This window comes from Myripristis murdjan, chromosome 13 (genome assembly GCF_902150065.1).
Source record: "Myripristis murdjan chromosome 13, fMyrMur1.1, whole genome shotgun sequence".
Taxonomy (NCBI): domain Eukaryota; kingdom Metazoa; phylum Chordata; class Actinopteri; order Holocentriformes; family Holocentridae; genus Myripristis; species Myripristis murdjan.
This window is the reverse complement of record NC_043992.1, coordinates 30,542,431-30,567,014: the sequence shown is the minus strand read 5'-3', so window position 1 is coordinate 30,567,014 and position 24,584 is coordinate 30,542,431. Positions and strand designations below refer to the sequence as shown.

The 24,584-nt window shown below is 42.0% G+C and overlaps 1 protein-coding gene across 1 annotated transcript in view; it reads left to right on the top strand.

Annotated features, from left to right (window-relative positions):
- Window positions 1-1,579: 1,579 nt before the first annotated feature.
- LOC115369719 (IQ domain-containing protein J-like) overlaps window positions 1,580-24,584 on the top strand; it is a 93,059-nt gene continuing 70,054 nt past the window's right edge. The window contains exons 1-4 of the mRNA XM_030066388.1: window positions 1,580-1,588; window positions 4,522-4,586; window positions 4,873-4,944; window positions 5,879-6,014. Of these exons, the coding sequence (XP_029922248.1) occupies window positions 1,580-1,588; window positions 4,522-4,586; window positions 4,873-4,944; window positions 5,879-6,014 (282 nt within the window). The remainder of the gene's footprint in view (window positions 1,589-4,521; window positions 4,587-4,872; window positions 4,945-5,878; window positions 6,015-24,584) is intronic.

Genomic DNA, 24,584 nt, shown 5'->3' with positions numbered 1-24,584 from the left:
TAAAATAGTTTGTTTTGTTTTTTTTACTTGATCCAAGATTATAGTTTTGCACTGTACATACAGGGACAAAAGTCCCATGATAGAGTTCAGGGCCAAGCCATTCACCACTTTAGCAGTCACCAAGAAAATCTCAAATTCATTCCAAAATCAACAAGAAGTCAGGGTAAAGGTAGGAGTTAAAGTGCTCTTTCCTCTTCTCCAGGCAAAAGCGTAGGAGCTACAGTTTGAGCTATTTGCAGTGAGAAAAAAAAGCTATTCACAACGTTTAAGGTTGGGGAAAGGTCAAATGTAATCTGCTGCACATTATTGCACTTATTGATAACTGCCTTAAAACTATATTCACAGACTTAATCCTATTTGATGACTGAATGGAGAAATATTACTCTTTATTCAATAAATGTAAATTACTTTACCTCCAAAATCCTTTTTTTCTTCTTTACAATACGAGGCAGATAATTATTCACATTTATTAATCAAATTTTGGGAAGTGTTAACATTATCATCCACAGATAAAATGTGTAAAGTGACTATTGCTCAATCAAGGTTTTTTTTTTTTTTTTTTACTCAAATCATTTTGTGATAACAATATGTAACCAACAAGACGAGTATCTAGACTATAGTTTGTTTTCTCATGTACTTAACACATTATACTTAACAATCCAAGGAAATCCAATCACTGTAATAGCTGTTCATTGTAATTTGTTAATCTTCTCCACTGATAACATACTTTTTTCTTATCCTCTATAATGTAGTGCTAATAAGGTAATACTAAGTGAGGAGAAGAGAGGATCATGTGATACATGATAGCTAATAAGAGCCCCATTATGTTGTGTGTGTGTGTGTGTGTGTGTGTGTGTGTGTGTGTGTGTGTGTGTGTGTGTTTAAAGTCATGCTTTGATGTGTGTGTGTGTTCACATGTATGTCCATATGCCTACTTCCATGTGTGTGTATTGTGATCATTTCTATGTCAAAGTCTGAGCTTCTCGTCTTCTCAGCCAGTCCCTCTGTACAACAGCAGATCAGTATCCCACTGGATTCTACTCAGCTCATTCCCACAAAATCTGCCAGAAACTTGGGTGTCATGATTGTTGACCAGCTGACCTTTAAGGAACATGTGGCCTTGGTGGCTCACTCATCAAATCAAATCAAATCAAGATACTTTATTAATCCATAAAGGAAATTGATGTGTCACAGCAGCAGCATTCACACAGACAGACACAGAAAAGACACAGCAACCCATGAAATATACAAATAAATGCATGACCATTAAATAGAACAGATTTAAATAATTAAATTTTTTTTTAAAAACCCTCTAGTGAGGTAGAACAACTTATTGGTCATTAAAAAGCCTTATGGCTGCGGGCAGAAAAGACTTTCTGTACCTCTCTGTCTTGCATCTCGGCAGGATCAGCCTGTCACTGTGTGTACTCCTCCTAAAAACCCCAAGTGCATGGAGTGGGTGACTGTCGTTGCCCATGCTGGAATGCATCTTTCTAAGCATCCTCACAGAAGCTACCTGCTCAACCCCTTCCAGAGTGATGCCACTCTCAGGCCTCTGCAGATGATCCAGAGCACGGCGATGCGTCTGGTCTTCAACCAGCCCAAAACACCACATGTCACTCCACTGTTCATATCCCCCGACTGGCTCCCAGTTGCTGCTTGTGTCAAATTCAAGTCCTTGACAGTTCCATACAGAGCAGCAACCAAAACTGCTCCTACCTACCTGGACTCCGTCTTCCAGGTTTACACTCCCTCTTGGCCTCTTCGCTCTGCCATGGACCAGCAGCTGGTGCTGCCAGCACAACAAGGCCCTAAATGACCAGCTAGACTCTTCTCCTCTGTGGTTCCTCGGTGGTGGAACGAGCTACAAAACTCCATTCAATCTACAGATTCCCTTTCAGTCTTTAAGAGAAGGCTAAAAACCCAACTCCTTAGGGAACACCTGCTCACCTAATGGACTGTGTAAAAAAAAAAAAAAAAAAAATCTGTCTCTATGCTTTCCTCCATCCTCCATGCACTTTATACACTCTAGATATTACCTCCTTGTAGCTCCTCTGTCCTTTGGACCAGAACCAGGGGTTTCTGGCACTTGATGTCATTGTTCTCTGCTAAATTGATCTTTGCTTGTTGGTGTATAAAAATTTCATGTGTACATCACTTTGGATAAAAGTGTCTGCCAAATGTGAATTGAAATTGTAATTGTATGTTTGTGTATGTGTGCATGTGTGTGTGGGTGTTTCTAAGGGAGGCTAATAGTGTGTCTGGCCGGGGCAGTGACAGGGCTATCCGTAACTCCAAGGGGGAATTAAAATGATCGGCTCATTCAGTCTCACAGCAACTCTATTATCCAGAGACCTACAATCACACACATGCATACACTCATGCACAAATATATCCGCACACACCTCCTCTCCCCTCTCTCTCCATCACTCAGGCATTTCTCTTTGTCTGCTGTCTCTCTCTCTCTCTCTCTTCCCCTGCTTTTCTTCTCCAGGTTTCCGACTTCATGCTTTCTTTTGGTGTCTCTGTTCATTTTCTCTTTCTTCTCTATCTCTCTTACTCACTCTCTTTCCCTCTTGCTCACCCTGCCTTGCTCCTGCCCGTCTCAAAATTCCCAAGTGACCCGTGTTTGAAAGCCTATTTGAAAGTGTCTAAGCGAGTGTGTGAGAGACTGATGGACTGTGTGTGTGTGTGTGTGTGTGTGTGTGTGTGTAAGAGAGAGAGAGAGAGACAGAGAGAGAAAGAGAGAGAGATGGCTGTCTGTCTAGGATAGTATTACGGGGATTTGGGAAGGCTGAGGTGACATTGATTCTTAATGCAGAAGAGTTCAGGGGGTTTAGGTTGTACGGAAGCCACAGTCAAGCTACAGTTATGCTTTCACAGATCCTCTTTCCATCAGACAGAAGTTGAGAGGGACACACTGACAGACAGATGAAAAACCTCCTTGAAACGATCATTGATCACAAGTCAAAATCCTTGATTTTGCCTAATGAGCAGCTTGTTCCCGCTGGGAGGCAGAATAATTAGAAAAACAACACTGGCTTGCCACAGTGGGATTGGACAGAAGGCCAAACAAGACTTTTTCATTTATTTGATTATTTATTTTTAAAAGAAAGAAAGAGGAACTCATGATGCTGGCTGGCTTTGTTGCAGCTGGCTTTGCATAGAGCTGTAGATTAAATGAGACAAGGCTGCAGTGGGACAGGATATATATGTTTGGCTATACTTGCATTTCCATGTTCAGTAAATGGTTGTTAGGTTGTTTTTTTTTTTTTTTTTTTGACAGTTACTATAGGAGAAGCACTTCTGGTGCAATATGAAAAATATTTGTAGTTATGTGTGTCTTCCTTGTGTCTACACTACATACACCAAAAGACATGAAAAACCAAGGGACCACTGGAGCAGAACTGTTTTTCTTAGAGTGTGTTAGTGCATCTAATAGATGTAATATATTTCTTAGTGTGTTCGTGTTTTATAGACCAATCTGCCAGCTAATAGATGTAATACATTATTTCTTACGTACTTTACGCTCACATACTTAATTCATTATGCAGAAATGAAGCAGTAACACAAAAAACTGCAATAAAATGGGAGAACCTTTGCAGAATCCTCTATAAGTGTGCACCCTCCCTCACACCCACCCACCTTTCCACACACACACACACACACACACACACACACACACACTCTGGTACAGCCGGTAGGTACTCAGCGCCCTGATGTGACCCTCTTGACTCATCAGGAGGAACTGCTCCACTTAAACTTTGTTGCTCCCTTGTAATTGAATTAGTCTGCTCAATTATGTAGAGGCAGGCCTGCCCTCATTACATGGCACTATTAAAGTACAAGGATGGAGCCAAGGGGAGATGAGCAGAAGGCAAGGCGTGGAGATGGGCACTGCAAATAGTTTCCATTCAAAGTTTCAGGTTTCAGCTCTCTATCAGCTATCTGGCATCATCTGCATGTGAAATGTGACACACTTTATGAATTTTCTCCTGGTGGACAGCATCTCCTCTGCCGCTCAGTACTCGACCTCCTGCTGTTTCTCCTTCGATCTCTCTTTTACTCCCCTTCCCTGTCTCCTACTCTCTTGTTGTTTGACTTTCTCTCCTCTTTGACTTTCTTTGTGCTTCTGGGCCAAATGCCGGAAAAACGCTGAGGCAACAGAATCGGCCGAGTTCTTCCAAAGCGAGCTTCACTAACTTCAGAGGGAAACATCTAACCTTGCCCAAATACTGCCAAATTCACTTGCTGCAGGGTTCCCTGAGCTCAGCACTGCAATCACACACACACACTGGCAAGCATTCACTCCCGTATGCTAGGCACACACACACACACACACACTAGACTTGTTTTATTCTGCAGGGATCTCCTTACTCTGTGAGGGCTTTTCCCTGTGTCTATGCCAAACCCCAAAAATCTGAGATGACAACCCTACTTTCTTCTCTCTCTCTCTCTCTCTCTCTCTCTCTCTCTCTCTCTCTCTCTCTCTCTCTCTCTCTCTCTCTCTGTCACACACAGAAGGAGCTGAAGAGCCTCCAGAGTGGCTTCAAGCATGTTAATGATGGAGGTTTCCAACTGCAGAGGTGGGTTTACACACACACACACACACACACACACACACACTGCACACACCATGCAGAGAGACAGAATGAGCAGCCTGCCTTTGTGATGCTGTAAAAACCCATTTCCCTGCAGATGGGACCAAGTCATCTCTGTTTAATTACTGATAACCCACAGTGGCACAACACCCCAGACTAGGATTGGAATGTGAGTGTGTGTGTATGTGTGAGTGTGTGTGTGTGTGTGTGTGCGTGTGTATCCTCTGACTGTCCCCTAACTGTCCCCTAAATCGCTTCCTCCTCTCCTTAGTAATCAGCTGACCACAGACCTCGACAACAACATTAATACCAACATGCCGCCTATGGAGACCAAGGTGTTGATGTGAGTATATCTGTGTTTACTATCAGAGAGAAGCCACTGTGGAAGTGGAACAAATGGAACGTGACATACTCAGGCTTTCTTTGTGTCAGCAAAGAACATGACAGCCGCAATCAGGCTTAATCGGTATCCCGACGGTGGTTATCAGCTTAGTTCACCCCTCTGTTTTCTCTCTCCATGCTTTCTGCACCACTGCTGCAGTATTACCCCTCAAGACAAGAGATAATTTGGTGTTACCGTATAGATTTTTACTGCTGCTCTATAATTCTTTAATATTTCTGTGCACAATTCTCTCAGGGTTGGGTAGTACTGGAACACCTGCTATCTAAAAAATATATGTGGGGGTGAAAAGCTTCTGGGAATGAAAAGCTGAAATACAGTAACTTTCCTGAACGTTGGACATTTTCACTTCTTATTTTGTTTCTTGTACCTCAAAGTAACTGAGAAGGTTCAGAATACATTACTGAGTTTGGGTAATCCCTTGGATTGTATTATTGATTACAATTTTGAGCTGACTAGTGATTATGAATTGTTACTGAGTGGAAAATAACTTACAAACCCTATACATGGATACAATCGTCAGGGGTTGGGGCCAGCATGGAAGATATCATATGTTTTTACAGATTGTGTGTGTTTCATACTCTTTCCCTTGCTGATTTGTCATTATGTATGTGTTGGAATGATTTTATTTTCATCCGATTTAAGATGCAAATTGGAACTGGAATATATGAATTTAGACAAGACTCTGATTGGTGTTTATTTATTCTTCAAGGCTGAATGTGGGAACGTTCTTAAATAAACCTTTATCAAAATTCACTTCCCAGACTAACTGAGTCCAAAGTGAATTTGCATCAGCCCTGATGTTACAGCAACACGTGAACTGTATATGCGATCCTCTGTGTCTGTGTACATGTTGTCTCTTTGTCAACGTGTGCAGTATCCAGCGCGCCTGGCGTGACTTCCTCCAGAGACAGGAAGTGGAAAAGAGGAGCCCATCCCCTCCTTCCCTCTCCTCCTCTGATAAGATGAGCACATCAATCAGCATGACGACTTTATCAGATGGCAGCACCCCGGTACGTCACGTTTAATTCACATGTACATTCAAAGTGTTTAAATGGCGCTTTGCTCCAGGGGGACTTACAGTGAAGGAGGAAGTAGAGATTCAGTGTCTTTTCAGTACACTTCAGTACACTTTGACAGGAAGCACGACCAGTGACGGACACATGTTGGCTGGTGCAGCGGCCTTTGGGTTGTAGGTCAACTTCCTGCTTTGTTTTTAATATGGGATTGTGACCTGGTAAGGGATTCTCTTGCCTACGGCTCACAACCTCTGTGCTAAGATTTGACTGTTTCCATCGATGCTTTGGATGCGTGGAGTTGTGTTATAGCAGCAGGAGATTTGTGGAGACGTTACAGTCATAGTGTGCTCAGACCTTTGCTTCATCAGTGAATATGATCCCATTCCTGTCCAGAAGGGGGCAGCATCTCTCAGCCAATTTCCTCAGTATGCAGCCCCACACCAAGCCTCTTCTCCGGGATCAGAGGGTAAATATACAAAGATTTAGCCCCGACATGCACACACACACACACACACATAGGCACACGCAAACAGCATGCATGGAAACACAGAGAGAATTAAAATCAACAGGGCAGCCATTCTCATTCAGCACACCTTCTCTTCATTTGACCAGACCATGGCAAATCCCTGGATTTTCACAACTGCGTCTGTTCTGGTCATTATAATTCTATACCGACTTTGTCTGCACCTTTCTCGCTGAATAGCAAGTGTGTACACTTTTCTGCTAATCTCCGAGCTTGGAGTCAACAGGCGGGTTAAGTCTCCGAGGCAGCTGGGAGAGTTCTGTGTATGAGCATACTTAGCCAGTACTCCAGCTTGCCCACTCAATCACTGCGGTGGAAAGCTTTTACATTGAAGCAGGCTGTTTGATTTGGATTTATTACGGATAAAGGAGGGTCAGCTGGGTTATGAGTGAAGAGAATTCAGAGCAGCAAGCATCCGTAATAAACGTGCACTCTTTTCTTAGCCATTAGGTTTACTGTAGCAGATGATGTCAGCAGCTGACAGGCAGTGTTCAGAGCAAGGGCTGTGTTGGGGGAGGTGTGTGTGTGTGTGTGTGTGTGTTGGGGGGGGCATCATCAATACAATGTATAAGGGTATACACACATGCACACACACAGAATAAATATTGCTTGTGTTTGAGGTCCTGTGGGATGGTCAGGAAATGCTTAGCTCAGTGACTCAGACCTGCTGACAAGGGCTGATGATCATCACACACACACACACACACACACACACACACACACAGAGAGAGAGAGAGAGAGAGAGAGAGAGAGAGAACAGACAGATATGACCCCAGGGTCAAGAGAGATGGAAACGGAGAGTGGCAGAGATGAGAGGAAGAAGAAAAACAGACGTTGGTACACCGGTTGAATATGCTGATACTGGCTCATGCTCTCCTTTCTTTTTTCCTCCCATAGTTTCTATCCTCTCACCTTTTTATTAGAAGAAACAGAGAGCCTTGGCTCCCCTCTCCCATACTTTGGTTTCATGGCTTGTTTTTTTTTTTTTTTTTTTGTTTTTTTTTTGTCCTGATTGATCACAAGAGACTGTAGTAACATATCTATTCTGTTATCTTCACTATCTCTGCAGTCTTTCTCCCTCTGTCTGTTCCTCTATCGTCCTTCTTTTTCTTTTAAAGTAAGGCTGTGGTGGATGTGACAGTTCCACCCTGTTTGAATTTCTAACAGCCCTGTTTCTGTTGACCCAGCGATATGTTTCCCATCTGCACTGGGGCCTTGGAAGCACACATGTACACACACACACACACACGTAGAGGAGGACAGGAGGAGAGAGAAGAAGAGTCATATTTTCATGGGACACACTGATGTGGCAGCCATAGCTAAAGTGATTGAATTTGTAACCTTTGTGCCTGTAACATCAGTCTCTGCCACATGCAACACACATGCTTATAGGACACATACACTACTGCATGTGTATGAGTGTGTGTGTGTGTGTGTGTGTGTGTGTGTGTGTGTGTGTGTGCAGTTCTCTGTAAGGGCATGCATATTTCCATGCAAAGAAAGCTGTTTTCAAGTCTCATGTTGCCGTGTTAATGTACTGTCACCTGCAGTGCCCTATTGATTTGTAGCTGACATGATACTCTGACAGACACTTTACTGTATAAATGCTCCCGCACAGTGTAAGTTACCAAGCTCATTGCCATGGCAATCGAGTGAAATAGGGCAGCAGTGGATATCTCTCTTTATGATCAATCCCTGTGCTCCATAGCAGCACTGTGGAGGGAGGCAGAAATTATAGGTTTCATTAAAGAGGAACCTAAGAAAACTCAGGCTTTCATACTCAGATATGAATCAGCTGTCTAAATTTTATTGTTTCATAATACTGTACTGCATCAACACACATCCCACCGACCACATACATGCATACGCACGCACACACACACACAAGCGAGAGTGAGCACACACATAGACACAGACACATACACACTCCACTGCAGCTTCAATTTCAGTCTGTCGGGATGATAGATGTCTTTTTATAGCCAGACATCAATCAATAGTGTTTGGGGACTGACTGAATGCGATGTTTTAGCCGGATTACTATAAAATGGCTTCAGAAAAAAAGCACAAACAGAAGATGTAAACTGACACAAGATGTTTTTGTTTATCGTTAACTTTGATTATTTCTTATCCTACATTCCAGAAGAATATAAAGTCTTGCTTAAAGTCCTTGTTTCTCATGTCATATTAGGCCTGTCCTTTGGGCCCAGTTGCTGTCCATTGCCTTGGTGCTGATCTATGAAATGATGTAGTAACAGAAAGTAGACACTAGAGGGAGATGTGGTATCACAATGAGTTTTATTGCTTTAACTTGGGATCAGTCTGATCTGTAATAGGGAGCAAACCTGTTGATGACATTAAGGGCAGAAAAAAATGAAAAACCCCTAAAAACCCATCTGTGGTTGTCAAAAGCAATATAGCTGAAGTGTTACTTCCTGTCTCATTTAGATAATTAAAAAAGGAGCCATATCAGATGTGAACATTATTTTTTCTTGTTTATTTTATTTTATTTTTACTTCAGGCACGTTTTTGCCTCATAATCTAAAAACTCCATTCAGTGGGATAAAGATAAAAAGGGATTCAGACCCTGGTAGTGGCAAAGGTCTCCAATTATAGGGTATACAGTATGCGTTCATTTGTAGACTGCAGGTTTGCCTGTGTGTTGATATTATATATGAGTGTGTCTGCGTCTACATCAAGAGTGAGTGCGAGTGTGTGTTGGCTGGTGAAGGGCGCAGGGGGGGCAGGTCTGTCCATCTGGCCTGCTAAGGTGCAGTGGGACCGGGCCGAGCAGAGCAGCACCGCCCTTCCTCTTTGCCAGCTGTCATGGTTCTCACTCTCCTCCCTCTCCTCACCAACACTCTTTTATTGGCCTCCTCCTTCTATCTGTCTTCTCCAGCATGCCATAATTTCTTTTTCAGCTTTTCATTTCATTCTGCCCCTTTTGCTTTTGCTTTCAGTATTCCTTACTTCTTCTCCTCTCTCTCTCTCTCTCTCTCTCTCTCTCTCTCTCTCTCTCTCTCTCTCTCTCTCTCTCTCTCTCTGTCTGTTTCTGTGTCTCTCTTTGCTATTTACTCACCACTCTTCACATGGCCTCTTTATTTATGTGGTAGGTCCTTGTACATAATGCAAGTCAGTCATAGTTGAGTCTACAGAGAAAAGAGACATTCAGACTGGTTTTACCCTGAAATCTCTAAGTTAACTGCTAGGGCTGCCTGACCTGACTGACTGCATTATCCTTAGCTGACTCCAGTTCATCATTACACACAATAAGAGAACCTTCTTTCATTTATGAACCAACAGCTTAAAAGGCTGTTATGTATATCAAAGCATTTAACCCCTCGCACTTGCTTTCAACCATGCAATTCAACACAGGGCACAAATTGTTAACCTGCTGCTGACCTTTCTATTCCTAAATCTCACACACCTTTCTATTTAATGCCCAAGCTAACCTACAAGTTTGGCTACTATAGATGGAAAAGCAGAAAAGGTCACATATTGCAGCACCTCAGTAGAATGGTTATTTGCACAAAGACCAAGCTTGCTACTGTATGTATGTGTCCCCCTCAGGCTCACCGTGGTCCCATTCTGTTTTATTTACTGTACATTAATGTCATGGTGTGCCATTCTCTGGAAGGTAGACTTCATCGGCTCAGTAGTCTCCCATTCGTCTATTGCTAGAAAGCTCATAGCTGTAACGCCGCTCTGTATTTGTTGCTTTCGACTTCAGCAAGTACAAAATAATACAATACAGTAATAATACAGTATTAAGTAAAACAAGACATACAGTACATTAAGAAATTAATAAAATTATCAAAGTTAGGTTTTGTTGTTGTTGTTTTTGTTGTTCCTTTACTTTTAAGTACAGAGAACACTGACCATTGCAAAAGCACTGTCTGATGTACTGTACACGTGTGTATAGCTGAAGCTAATTTCCAGCATCAGTCCCTTGATGGGCTTTGATAGTCCAAACAATTGTACACAAGTGGTACATGTACCACTTGTGTACACTATGTTATGATTCAGTGCAAACAGCTACTAAATACACAGTACTAAAATAAATACGCATACACATTTAACCTGCCAACAATAACCATTCCTTTGTATGCAGCAGCTAATGTACAGCATAGAAGCTGTATAAACTATCGGAGCCTGTTTCCTAAACACAAGCAAATGCTTTGCAATGGCTTTAACATTACTTTACACGGAGATCCTTAAGATCATTCTCAGTCATTGTAATGCCAGCTGTCATACCAGTAGTCTAATGCATACTGTGCCACTCTTTCCAGCCATGGCATTTCCCAGCAGCCTCTTATACTGCTCTTCCGCTGTTAACCAGAACATGCCTATGATGATGTATGCTAATTATGCAAATACAGCATAAGGTTATGTAAATGAATTCCAACCCCCACCATTCACTTTGCTGCTGGATGATGGGTGTGTATGGAACCAATGCTTTACAATCCTGTTACTCTAATACCAGGGACAATGCCAAAGCCTAGGTCAGGCGATTATGGATTCACTTGAATTAGGTTAGGATTATCAAAGCCTTATGGGGACAATTCACATGTTTAATCATTTTTATTCATTCATGAACAGCAAATGGATTGAAGAACCAGCCTACACAAGGTTTTATTCTGTTCCTGCATTTTTCAGAAATGATATTGGGTCTGCTTTTGTAGGCTGCAGGTTTAATAATCCCTCTCGCCTCTGTCTTTCACCCAGATTAGATGTAAGGGTGCAGTTTGCATTCAGTGTGCTGTTGTAAGTGCGCCAGGCAACTTGACAAACCTGGCAGTACTGTATGCAAGAAGGCTGCCGTGAAATGCCTGCCATGCTTTGACTGACAGCATAATTTGTGACCTCTCACCGCTCCACCGTCACCATATGTGGAGCGTCTGGCTGTAGATGTGAAAGCAACAGACTGCACTCTCTTGTGACTGGAAACCATCAAACAGTTTGGAACAGTACAGCTGGTGCCCAGTCAGCACACTCCAGCTCTAGGTTACTTTGTGATTGCTCCCTCCTCTCTGCAGCCCTGTGAAGGACATTCATATGACTCTTGTATAATTATGTACAACGGAGACGGAGCCTTCTGTGTAATAATGCGTGATGGGGGCAGTGAGGTCTGACTTTCTGTTAATCACCTGCCAGCAGCATGTCATGTCTGACACCGACCTTATCACACCTGGGACATGTCATGTCACACATGCTCTGAGGTGTGTAATACAGTACATCCATGTGACATGCTGTGCATGTGGCGTGTGTGTGTGTGTGTGTCTGTGTGTGTTGGAAGGTATGGGCGGCAATCTGAATATGCTGTAAGTCTTAATCAGTCGAATCCCCGAGCATTTATAAACTTTCAGATATAGAGCTGCCTACAAAGGACATTGAAATGTGGAATAGTGATTTATTCCTTATCAGAATCTACACAATGCAGGCCAGTTGTTTGCAACTGTTACCTGCTCATGCCCCTCTTCAGAGTGACGTCATTTTGTATCTGTATTATCTAATAAAATCCACATGGTGTCACTGTTCTGCTGTGCTAGGACAAGCCATCAGGAGAGCAGGGAGTAGCCCATGTCTAGTCACCCGCTGGTCAGGACGGGTGCACGGTCTGCTCTCTGGACAGCATTCCTCTCTGCTTTTAACTGTGGAACTTTAAAAGTGTGACATTTGTCTGAAATTACTGTGATCAGCTTGCTGCCTGTGATTCAAATGAAGGCTGGAAATAATATGGCAGATGAATTTACAGTTGTTATGACTGGTACTTACTGGAATTCTTGGAATATGATGCTTGCAACCTCAGGAATGAGAATCCAAATGGTTGGAACTGCGGGGACTGCATGACACTGAATGTTGTGTTGTCAGGGAGACTCTCACTGAACTCTCTTTCTGTCTTGCTGTCTGTCTCTCTGTCACTCTCCCTCCGTGTCTCTCTTTCTGATAGTGCCGGTGGAGGACCCCCTCATTGAAGATAATTATCCACTATCAGAATATTTGTAATTAAAAGAGAGGAGAGTTGCTATTTTATTTCCGCCTCTTATCTAGGTTCTAGTTTCTCTCTCTCTCTCTCTCTCTCTCTCTCTCTCTCTCTCTCTCTCTCTCTCTCTCTCTCTCTCTCTCTCCCTCTCTCTCTCTCACTCTCTCTCTCTGCCCCCCTCACCACCACCTCCTCTCCCTGAGCCTTTTAATTTCTTGGCACTTCAATTAAATATTTAGCTGTTTCAGGATTGCGTCAGACTCGTGAAGAAGGTGCTGGGTTTTTCCAGTGCCCACTCCTTTTTTCCACCCCCACTCATTCGCGTCACTCTCTCTCACTCTCTCTCTCTCTCTCTCACTCTCTCTCTCAGGCCAAGGAGGCCTGTGTCTCTGCATCTCCTCAGACCCCACAACCACCATCACATGATCCAATTGATCTCTCTTTGCCCAGCAACAAGGCCTAATTGATCATTAATGTCTGATTGGGAACAGCAGTGATATAAAGAGCAGCAGACTGATACCATTATGAATCACCCTGGCACTGGAATCTATTGATTGGGGCTTTGCAGAGGTAATCAAGGCCAGATTAGCCACATGCTGTAAAGTGTCATACTTTACCCAGAAGGACAGTTTCTTAGCCTGGGCATGAGGCGGTCTATCAGCTTATGCAGACAGGAGACAAATCTCTGACGAATACTGATGAGCATTAACTAAGCATTACAGTAGGTCTGTCCAGTAAAGCAGACGTTCATTAATATAATAGAGGACTGTGCATTAACTGACCAGGACAGACAGAACGTCTGGAGATGATGGGAAGGACACTGGAAAATCATCCAACCAGTCGCATACATCATAATGTCTCATATTTTGTTTTAATTTTGTGCTATCAATCAGTTTGTAGTGAGTGGGTGTCACGTCACAATCCCCACAATTAGTGGCTATCTTATTTGAAATGACATTCATCACATTGCTACTATGACATGTGAACACTCATCATGTCACACCTGTCTGTGTTACAGATTTTAAAAAGAAGAGCAGTGTTGTAGCCCATTAACTCGGGTTGCACATCCATAGTATTATTGTTATTAAAGCACTGTTGGATAAATCTCACCTGAGCAGAGGGGAGGCTAAAAATTGCTTCTTGTTCCTGTGAAACGAGCTGTGCTCTCTTTTAACCAGCACTGATGGCGACAATGTTTTATTAATAGGGGAATCATCAGAGATGTTCTCAACAGCACAGATGTGTTCGCACACACATACACACTCACACTCACACACACACGCACATGCACACAGTGAGACACAGGGGAGGGAAACAGGTGAGGGAAAGAGTATTTCCCTTACCCCCCCCACCCACACACACACACACACACACACACATGTGTATGAGTGACATTGCATGCAAAGGAACAGCCTGCAGCATTGTGCATATCCAGCCTCATTTACCGGAGAATCAACTCCTCCATTATCAGTAGCATCATTACGCTCTCTCCTCTCTGCCTTCTCTGTCTGTCTCTCCGCCTTCTACCAGGACTCAAGGTGGCAGACCAAAATATCTACGCGCACGCCCACCTCACCCTCACCCAGAACTTATTATAGTTGCTTTGCATGTGGATTTGAAACACCAACCCTGGTTCATGGTGGAGTAAGAAGATATACGTACATACCAGTGTTAACTTGTGAAAACTGTGATGAAAATATCCATCAAACACCACTTTTTTCAAGCAAACAGCAATAACTGACTAAAATAGATTGAAAAAAAAATGTAATTCCTTGTGGTGAAGTAGGGCAGTCATGATATCAGATTTTTACTAAACAATTATCGTGTCCAAAAGAATTTAAAATAATGGTATTACTGTAAAGTAAATAGATTGCTAATTATGTGCTTGCCTTGAAAAGGCAACACATCTTATTATCTTGCATATTTCTTCTTCTTATTATTATAGTATTTTATTATTCTGCACTTTTTAGGCACGCTACTCCTCCTACAGCTTTGGTTTGAGGCCCACACAAAGAATTGGGAAAATGTGCGGCCCCATTGGGAGAGGTGTGCTATTACTTTTATAAGGAATCCGACTCACGGAATTCTCAAAATTCCAATTTTCCTGAAAATTTCGGCCATCCGAAATGAATAGCCAAAACTTCAGAAGGCTCCAAGGCCCAGAGCTTTTGACCTGCGTCCACGCACCAAATACCAAAAACGTGCGTCTTGTGTAGAAGAAGCGGTGTGTCGATTTTCAAACCGATCGGACCTTGCGATTTCTCATAATTCAATTTTAAAATCGCGATTTTGCCCTCATAGAAAAATAATGGGAAATCGGCAGACACTCATGCATTTTCAAAGCCTCACAGCTCCCTCATTCTTTAGCCCACAGACTCCATTCAAAGCTTAAATGACTCAGCAGATGTTCAACTTTATGTGTGTCATCTTCAATTTTTCATGTCTGCTTTAGTTTGCCATAAAACACAGTTTAAGTTTGGAGTTATTTTTGAGCCGCCTCTGACTTTTGAATGAGTGTGTATTGCGTGAGCTAGAGTGGCATTCCTGAGGGCTAGAGTGGAGCAGCCCTGAAAATTCGCCTAAAACTTTTGTCTTTTACTTGCTCTCCTGGCCACAATTTTCACTCCACATGCATAATTTTTTGGAAAGTAGTAGGAAAACTAGTTGTGCTTTGAAAAATGCAAATACAAAAGCAAAGTATCTTCAACTTTTTAAACTGTGACCCTTAACGAGGCAGGAGTGCCAGCTCTCTCCCCCATAGACTCCCATTATATCTGGAATGCAAAGTCTCAGGAGAGAAGCAGAAAGACACACTTTTCCAACTCGCTCTAGGGTGGGCATTTTTGGGAGTTGGAAAATAATTTTGACACCGTTTGAAAGCCCAAAGCCTTGCCTTTCTCATGGTATAATTTATTTTCTGCTCGGACTTACTATCATTGATAAAAAAGCATTTGTTTGACCACTACTTTTAGGTGATTTTTCACAGAAGCAGCACTGTCACTCATGCTGTGTGCTTCATAGAGACTCATTTCTGGCTCCGCCCACACAAGCCCCAGTGGCACAGTGGATAGTGTCTCTGCCTGCCATGCAGGAGACCAGGGTTCAACTCCCCACCTGGGCAAGAGCCACAACACTACACAGCTCACAAACAGCATAGGGCTGGCGCTTTAGCGCATGTCCAGGCGCTCGCAAGGCAAGCACATCAAAGTTTCTTCAGAAACTTTATATCCTCTAGTTACTTTTGTACTATTTTGAACCTGATCAGACCTTTAACCTGATCAGCCCTTATCAGCAGAACAAGTCACTAACTAAAACATATAAGCACTGAACAGGTTTGGCTAAGATGTTGTGTTAAATCTTATTAAATAAAAGTTTATACCTGATCCTAAGCCAGCACTCTTGAAACATCTGCACTTATAGAAACCGATTATCATCATGAACATATAGCACTCTGTAACTTTCTCACTGTTCCCCAACTATGTGTGTGTGTGTGTGTGTGTGTGTGTGTGTGTGTGTGTGTGTGTGTGTGTGTGTGTGTAATTTGCTTACAGGGTTCAGAAGAATGAAACAAGAAGGTGGAGGGTTCAGATTGTAAAGTTCAGAATATGTACTGAGTTGAATGAATGCAAGGCGTAAGAACACAGGCAAAGAGATGAATTATTTTCCATTGGAGATGAATTGTTTTCCATTGGCAATAAAGGGAACAATGTAGACGACTGAATGACTGGCATGGTTTAAAAAAAAAAATAATAATGAGAGGAAAAGGCACACCTACTAGTATCATAGTAGTCATAGTAGCATTAATGGCATCAATAGACTGCAAAATTACATCAGCATTCGCCAGATGGCTTAAGGGTATAATAATAGTTAGATAGAAGGTGCTAAAATACACAAACAGGCAATAAACAAATTAACAAAATGAGCTAAGTGTGCCTGTGTGTGTCTCCCCACTCACGGTCATAGCGGTGTGTAAGCTACACTGAATGGTGCATCAGTGGAATATATTGGAAAGCTATGGAGATGAGGAGATAGATATCGTAGATGAGATTAAGGATTCAATTTTCCCCCCAGTAGCACGGCTGAATATCACTCACCTGTTATCTGCTTTCATTCAGTTGTACGCAGCACTGCTGAGCACGGAGGAGTTGGGGTTTATGTCACGTTATGTCAAGGTCACATTTAAACAAACACACTGCTAGCTTTGTGTGGGGGTAATTTAATGGACTGTTAACCACACGTACGCTAGCTGTCTCACCGTGAAAATAATCTGTACACTGCAAAAAAACTCTAAACAAGTCACTTCGTCTCAAATTTAGTCTAACCCCCCTTATTAAATTTGGGGTTCATTTGACCCCATTGAATGTTTAACATCTCTAAATACTTGATTAACATTGTTGTTTGGCTTCACAGTTAATGATTTTTCCTGATGGGGGCAAGTGGGTAAAAGTAAAATTAACATAATGATATATGTTCAATGTCCTGTATACCTTTGGTACCCACTGGTGTTTCACTGGGGTCTATTTGACCCTGTGTAAGACATATAGGAAATATTATTTTGTACACATTGCTTTAGAGTTTATGTTTTATTTATAGGCCAATTTAGATAGTCAGCAAGAAACATAAAGTACCTGACACATAAACTTGGGTAACAGTTGTTATTATAATAGCATATAATAGAGGTTTAAATTGCTGGGGCCAAACTGAACCTGGACTGATAAAAGGAAATATATCTGGATGAGATCATGTGAATTTTTCTGGGAACAGGTATAAATATGTTGAAACAAGACAGAATAAGGCCTATGAGCCTACTTCTGTGAAGAAAATGAGACTTTTAGAAAATTCTTGAATCAATTTGATTAGTGTTAGAAACAGGTGGGATTACCTCATTCCATTGTCATATTTCCCCCTTGTTTGAAGAAAAACAAGATAGAATGACTGAATATGAGACTTGTTAAGATGGAGATTTTTTTGCAGTGTAAAAAAAAAAAAAAAGATCAGAGTGTTGTTGAGGTATAGTAAGCTCACTGATTTCTGTCTAGTGCTCTGTAGTTTTTCCCTTCATATTTCTCTCCTTGATTCAGTATTCCATTCCTCGTCCTTTTCATGTTCCCTGCCAACATGACAGCCTTCTCCCACTCTAATTCTGTGTTTCTGACCTCCTGGTCCGAACTAGTGTTTTTTGAGAAGTTAGACTCACTATGTTCTTATTCAGCTTGAACAATCCCACTACTTATTCCGTCCTGTGAGATTCCACTAATAGTCACAGTGGCTGGTGAGGCGTGCCTCGGTAGGTTACACTAAACCAACTCTGGAAAAATGAAAGACAGCACGAATACTACAAGTTGATTGCTTGTGTGTGTGTGTGTGTGTGTGCATGTGTGCGTGTGTGTGAGAGAGAGAGGGAAAGGAAATGCGTGTGTGTGTGTGTGTGTTCTCTCACTCTCGCCATCTAAGCTGTGATTTTATTAAAATACTGAACATGCAGTCTGTTTGAGAGGGAGCGAGAAAGAGGATTTTGTTTCTCGGTTTATTGGTTTGGCATTTAGAGACTGGAGAAATCACGGGAAGAAGACGGCAGGAAAAAATGTATTGAACAGAAGGGAGATAAAAAGAGGGGAGAAAGAGCCCATTCTCCTTCCCACTGAGTGGTCTGGTCTCCGGAGAGAAATAAACTGATTTGTGATTAATGAAAAGATGGAGCCGACTCTTCCCCTCTTTCTCCCCCCCCCACCTCTCTCTCTCTCTCTCTCTCTCCCTTTCTCTCTTTCTCTCTCTCTCTCTTACCCACATCGCTTGCCCAGAAAATCCATCACGGTAATGATGTCTGTGTGTGAGGAATGATTAGGGCTGAGATGAAGAAAGAAATCAGCCGATGAAAGGAACACAAAAACATTCTACAATATTATCATCACACGTGCACTCTGCGGGGAAATGGAGATAACTTGTTATCATAAAGCAACCACCTGACCTCTTGCAAAACACAAAGTCAAAACCTTCTCTTGTTTGACTTTCTCTCCACTTTCACAAGAAGCCTTCATAATTTTCAGTACAAATTTAGCAAAGCGGCAACAAATTAGTAAGCTTTAAGGTGCTAACAGGCCCTTAGGGCTCAGTTTAGATAGTGTGGTCATTAATGTCTCAGTTTAAAAAGAGATTTGGAGAGTTGATGCAGTACACAGCGAGAGTTTTGGTAAAAGAGAATGAGAGATTTGAGTTTTAAAGGAGACAGCCAGAGGGAGAGAGAGAGAGGCACATCCTGAGTTATGTGTAGCTCCTTCATGCCTCATTAGGCCAGTAAACTCATATTGGCTGTGCTCTCCTTGTCATCACCTCCACTAGCCTGTCCCATCACACAGCACACAGCCCTGCAGCACACTCCTATTAGGATCACAGGCCATCACTCTGGCCTCCTTATTTAGTCAATGACTGCGTTAAGCAATTTAAAAGTTGTTTTTCTCTGCATACAAACCCATTGAAGCAATGTAAAACACACTGTTCACATTTGCCATCATGGACATCAACTTTTAATTTACAATGTAAAAATGTTTGAAATCCAAACAAGTAAGAAGCAAGCGTCATCTTTACTGATAAATAAATAAAAAATCATGCTGGCTTTTAATTTAATTATCAGTAAAGACTACTTTCTCTTTTTTTTTAAGTGGCAGGTGTGGCTGGAACATCTTTCCATTGTTGTCGCACTCCTCAGTTTTCCCATTGTTTCATGAGCGGCCATTTTTTTCCTATTTTACTTTGTTTAGCCATGAACACCCACCCACTATTTTTCCTGCTTTTGTTAAATTTTTGATTTTAAGTAAGTCAGTCCATTAAACTTTATTTAGGGTCTTCCTGTGTAGATTTTTTTTTTTCTATTTCTGAGGCTTTCTCTGACAGGGGAGGAAAGGAGTGTTGGTGGAGAGAAGATGAGGGTGACATTCACAATGAGAAGTTGGCTGATACCAATAAGGCTGTTTTTCACCTGCACAAGAGAGGGTAAGAGGAGGAAAGCGCAGGAAATGATTTGATATGAGAGAGAAGAGCGGGGATAGTTGTAGTGGTGTAGAGCAGGAAGAGGGGTGAGCGAGAGTATCATCACACACGTAACCTGGAAGATCAGAAGCCGCAGCTCTACGCTGCACCTCCCTGTCACTTCACAGCAGCTGCAATGCACCCAGTCATTCACACAACCTTACGCAGCGAGAACACGATGCTTTGAGTCTGTCAGGTGGGGACAGGGAGGTGGTGCGGTAGAGGAAAAGATGCTAATTAGGATGAGAAACAACATTTCACCTGAAATCCCGGATGTTGAGAAGACATGCTCTGATTTTACGCATAATGCCATGCTATGCTGAGGTGAAAGCTAGTGCCATGCTTCAACAAGACACTGACAAGAGGTTCATATGGGGGTAACAAAACATGGAGTGGTGCTGAACCTCATCCTGACCTCATCATACATCACACTTCAAACTTCTCCATCTCACGTGAAAAGGATGATATCATCTGCAAACAGCAGAGATGCAAGCCAGATGTCACCAAACCAGACACTCCTTTGACTTCAGCTTTACCTTCACATCCTGTTCATGAATACCAGAGACAGGAAAGGAGATTAAGTGCACCCATGTTAGAGTCCAATTCCCGCCCTAAAGGAACTTGACTCAATGCCAAAAATGTGAACACAGCTCTGACTCTGACTGTAAATGAACCAAATACTTTGCAGTAATGACCCTGTCACCCCATCCCTCCTCAGTGCTTCCCACAGAATACCTCCAAGACCACAGTTGTAAGACTTTTCCAATCCCACAAAACACTTGAGGACAGGATCAGCAAATTCTGAAGACCCTGAAAGTATCTGCGACAGCTTAAAAAAGCTTTTCTAATGGGCTATGTTCTCTTTTCCAGCACCTTTGCATAGGCCAGGCAAAGCTACCAATCCAAAGTAAATCCTTACAGTTTTCAGGCCAGCTTTCATTCAGCCCCGGATACTTGCTACAGAGGAGCTTTCTAAGTACCCCAATAATCTCAGTCAAGGAGATCGACTCAGACCCCCCACAATCTTCCAGCACTGCCTCCTGCACGCAGAGTGTCTATCAGGTTGAGGAAATCCTCATTCTTTCTTCCTTTTCTCGACAATATCCCCAGTCAAGCTTGAGATATGATAAAATCAATCTTACTACAGATGTTTACACACTATGTATAGTGTTGTACAGTACACATCTGAATTTGAGTCAACTATCATCTTTTGTCAAACAGCTATTCAAATATCTTGAACGCACTCGTATATTCTGCATCTTTTAAAGTAACTTACTACATGTTGTCTGAAACACAGAGGATTCTATCCGCATCTCCATATTGTACATTGAATGACAGCAGGCATATTGTCCCAGACTACAAAGGGTGTCTGATATTCACAACACCTAAGAAACAATTCATACAGGATTCATAAAGCAAATCGAGAATGCCTGATGGCTTTGATATGACAATACATCCTCTTCGCTTGTTGGAGCTGCACATTCTCAAACTCAGTCATACCTTGAGTTCATGAACTCTGAGAAAAAATAAATAAATAGATTAATAAATAAATAAAAAAACACAGCGACAGAAAGCAATGTGAGAGAGGAGCGGTGTGTGTGTGTGTGTGAGGGGTAAAATGAGAGAGAATACAGCGAATGTGAGGGAAGAGAAATCTTTCCAAGAACACTCTTGCTGATCTACATTTCTTCAGTGACTTCCCACTCCTTTCTCAGCACAATAGAGGTTCTGCTGAGAAAGGAGATCACATTACTATTAAGAAGACAGCATTTTAATGTCTTTGTTGTGAGCCGATCTCACCTGGGAATAGCAGAGGTAGAAAGTTCATCAGGTGAATACGAGGAGAAGCTAACTAGTTCAGAGCGGGGGAAGTTTTCAGGTTTCTGTTATGTTTTATTAATTGTGGTTCTGGAAATGAATATCTTGCTAGACATCATTGCTATAGGTCCCCCCACCCCCACCCCCTTGTCCTACATTTGCGTTATTAATTCATTGTCTCTCTGTGCACACCAGCTATTTTGGTCTTCAGTGTGGATAAATATTTCATTGGGTGATTTCCATTCTCCAGTAGGCAGCTGTCTCCCAGCCATAAAGGCTGGAATATGGAAATGACCCTGGTCTCTGTGGCACAGTAAATGTATTCAAATCACACAACATCAATCACAATGTATATCTAATACACTTTTATACCACCATCCCTCATTTGCATATGTTTCAGAGTCTTTTACAAATTCAATATTGTGCTCTTACAAGTACCATTGTGAATGGAGGGACACTCCCCGCATGCATAATGCAGGAGAAAAAAAAAAAACCTCATTCAACACAGCTGTGTTGGACTTTTAATATGAATCCATCTTGTTCAGTGTATGAGTGCAACACGGTAGACACATATACCATATTTAAACAGCAAATGACTCAGCAAGCACTAATTTGTTGAACAGGATTTCATTTGACACATTACTGCAGTCAAGGGTGTAGGAAGGAATTTTAAATTTGGGAGGACAAACTGTCAATGTCTGGGGGAATGTACATTGTTTATTATTATTACTGAGTTATTGGAGAGTACATGTAAATGTGTGTTACCCAATTTCCTACAATAACCATTCCTACCTACCATTTCCAACCATCACTCACAATAATCTGACTTGTTGTGTGCATGTAAACGTACTGAATTCCTCCACCTCCCTACCTGCTCTGCTTAGTGTACACAACAAACAACACCTGGTGACAGAGCAGGTAGAAGGCAGACAACAAGAACACATATGTATGCTATAGCTGTAAATGCAAAAGGCATGATTATTCAATATCGGGACAGCTTATCTGGAAAACGATACGCTATCTTTCAGACCCAGGTGTCTGTGACTTAAAGATTTCAATGCCAGGTGTAAATGTCTATTTGATTATTTTTTAAGATTGTGTTGAGGTTTTTTGCTTTTTCCATCCATAGGCAGTAGACACAAATTGGACACGTTAAGAGAGAGAGACGCTACATGATAAAGGTCCTGAGCTTGATTCAAACCGAGGACACTGTGGTTACATGGTATTGACCCCAGCCACCACAATGAACTGTAAATGCCAATTTTTCTTGTTGTATGGCATCCTCGCTGGATTTCTCTGCCTTGCTCTGCTCTCTCTGATTTCATTGCGGGTGAAGGGGAAATGGTTTCTGTCCTACATTAGGTCAATTCTTACTCTTCCTAGATCCTGTTCTGTCATTTCATTACATGATGGGGAGATTGAAGGTGGATGATATTGACCAACTAATGCCTGTAATCTGGACAAGCGATTCATACTATTTTACTATCTTAACTCCCCTCTCGCTATCCATATCTGGTTTTACTGGGGGTGAAATCCATCTCTTTGCTCCTCAGATTTAGGTCTCTCTCTGTTATTTTAGACTCTGCAAATACAGTTTTGCCTTGGCCTAAGTATTACGTAATGACCATAAGGATAAATCAGGAAAACACTGAGCATGATATATTGCTAACATGAACGATATAAATTGTGAGAGGGTTCAACTCCATTAGCTACAGATATTCACATTAAAGATGGCTAGTTTCCTGACATATTTCTCCTGCATATGTGGGTGATGTAGCTAGTCACTGTAAGGTAGTGCTAAAACCATGTGTGAAAAAAATACGGACAACACAGATGGTCTGGCACTGGCGATTGCTTGAATCTCCTTTATACTCACTGACTTACAGTTTTCTGCACTCATCTTTTTTTTTTCCTCTCATCTTACGTGGTTGCTCCAGTAACCCATTCAGTATTGCTAATCAACTACTTTACCCTTGTCTTGCCAGCATGCTAGAACCATGTGAAAGGAAGCAGGCAGGAAAAATCTGTCACAGTGAAAGTCCACTCAGCGTCCTCTCACAAAAGTATTTTCTGTGAGGCTTCAAGGTTTTTCAATATTAGCTCTCCATTAGCTGAACAGAAGCTCACATTGTGTCACTGTCAAACACTCTCAAGTTGATCCCATTCTGCTGAACAGTCCGATGATCATATCCTTTTGTATACTGGACCACCTCATACACACCACACTACATAATGCTTCACCAGTGCTATCTCTCTATGACAGCTCTTGGGGTTTGAATGTTTCCGTGTAGTTTGGTTGTGTTTTGTCTGCTGTGATTCTGTGCATCATATCTGTACTGTATGTGGTTTGCAATGCTTTGTCCTTCACCCGCGGTGTAAATGTTTTGTGTAACTGTCTTGTCAAGTCATATTCCTTATAGGCACACATTGTACTTCATGCATGTAAGTGATTCTGATATGCTTGAGATATGCTCATCAAGCTACACTCTCTGACAGATAATTATGAGAGATGCATAATGAGCGTGTGAGTTCCAGAGCCTTCCCTTCTAAAAGACTACTGTAATAATACACACTTAGCAGATAAATATAATGAGAGAATCAATAAGAGAAAACGAGTGACACTGAACAATGATCTAGAACAATGGTTTTCAACTTTTTGGCCCCCAGATTGTTAAATATCAGGCTGTGGACCCGTATTTGATCAGATGTAATCTCAGGGATCCCCATCTGATAAGGTTTAGTTATTCCATAACTGTCTATACTGTAGATTGTCTGATTAACAGCGAAGAGTGTGAAGCCTATGAGCAGAATAATCCTTCTTATACATCCTCTCTTTGGGCTAACTTCTAGTTAATGAAATAATTGTGAAGTTAAAATATTCCCCATTTTTGTGGGAGCCCCCCCGGAACCTACTCAAGGACCCCTGGGGGTCCCCAGACCCCAGGTTGTGAGCTGCTGAACAAGAAAGAGAAAGATGGAGGCTGACAGGGAGATGAAGACAGTTTAACAGAAGGCAAACGGCTACATATTTCATCTTCTCCCGCTCTGTGTGTGTATGTCTGTTAGTGTTTGTACACTCATTTGGTGCTAGCATGTGTGAACACTGGCCTGCCGGTATGCTGCTGTTAACTAAAACGCACTGGGCCGTGCTTCCATATGTCTGGCCTCAAAGCAACCAGTGTCTCTGAGTTATGTGCTAAGTTGGCCTACTGTAATT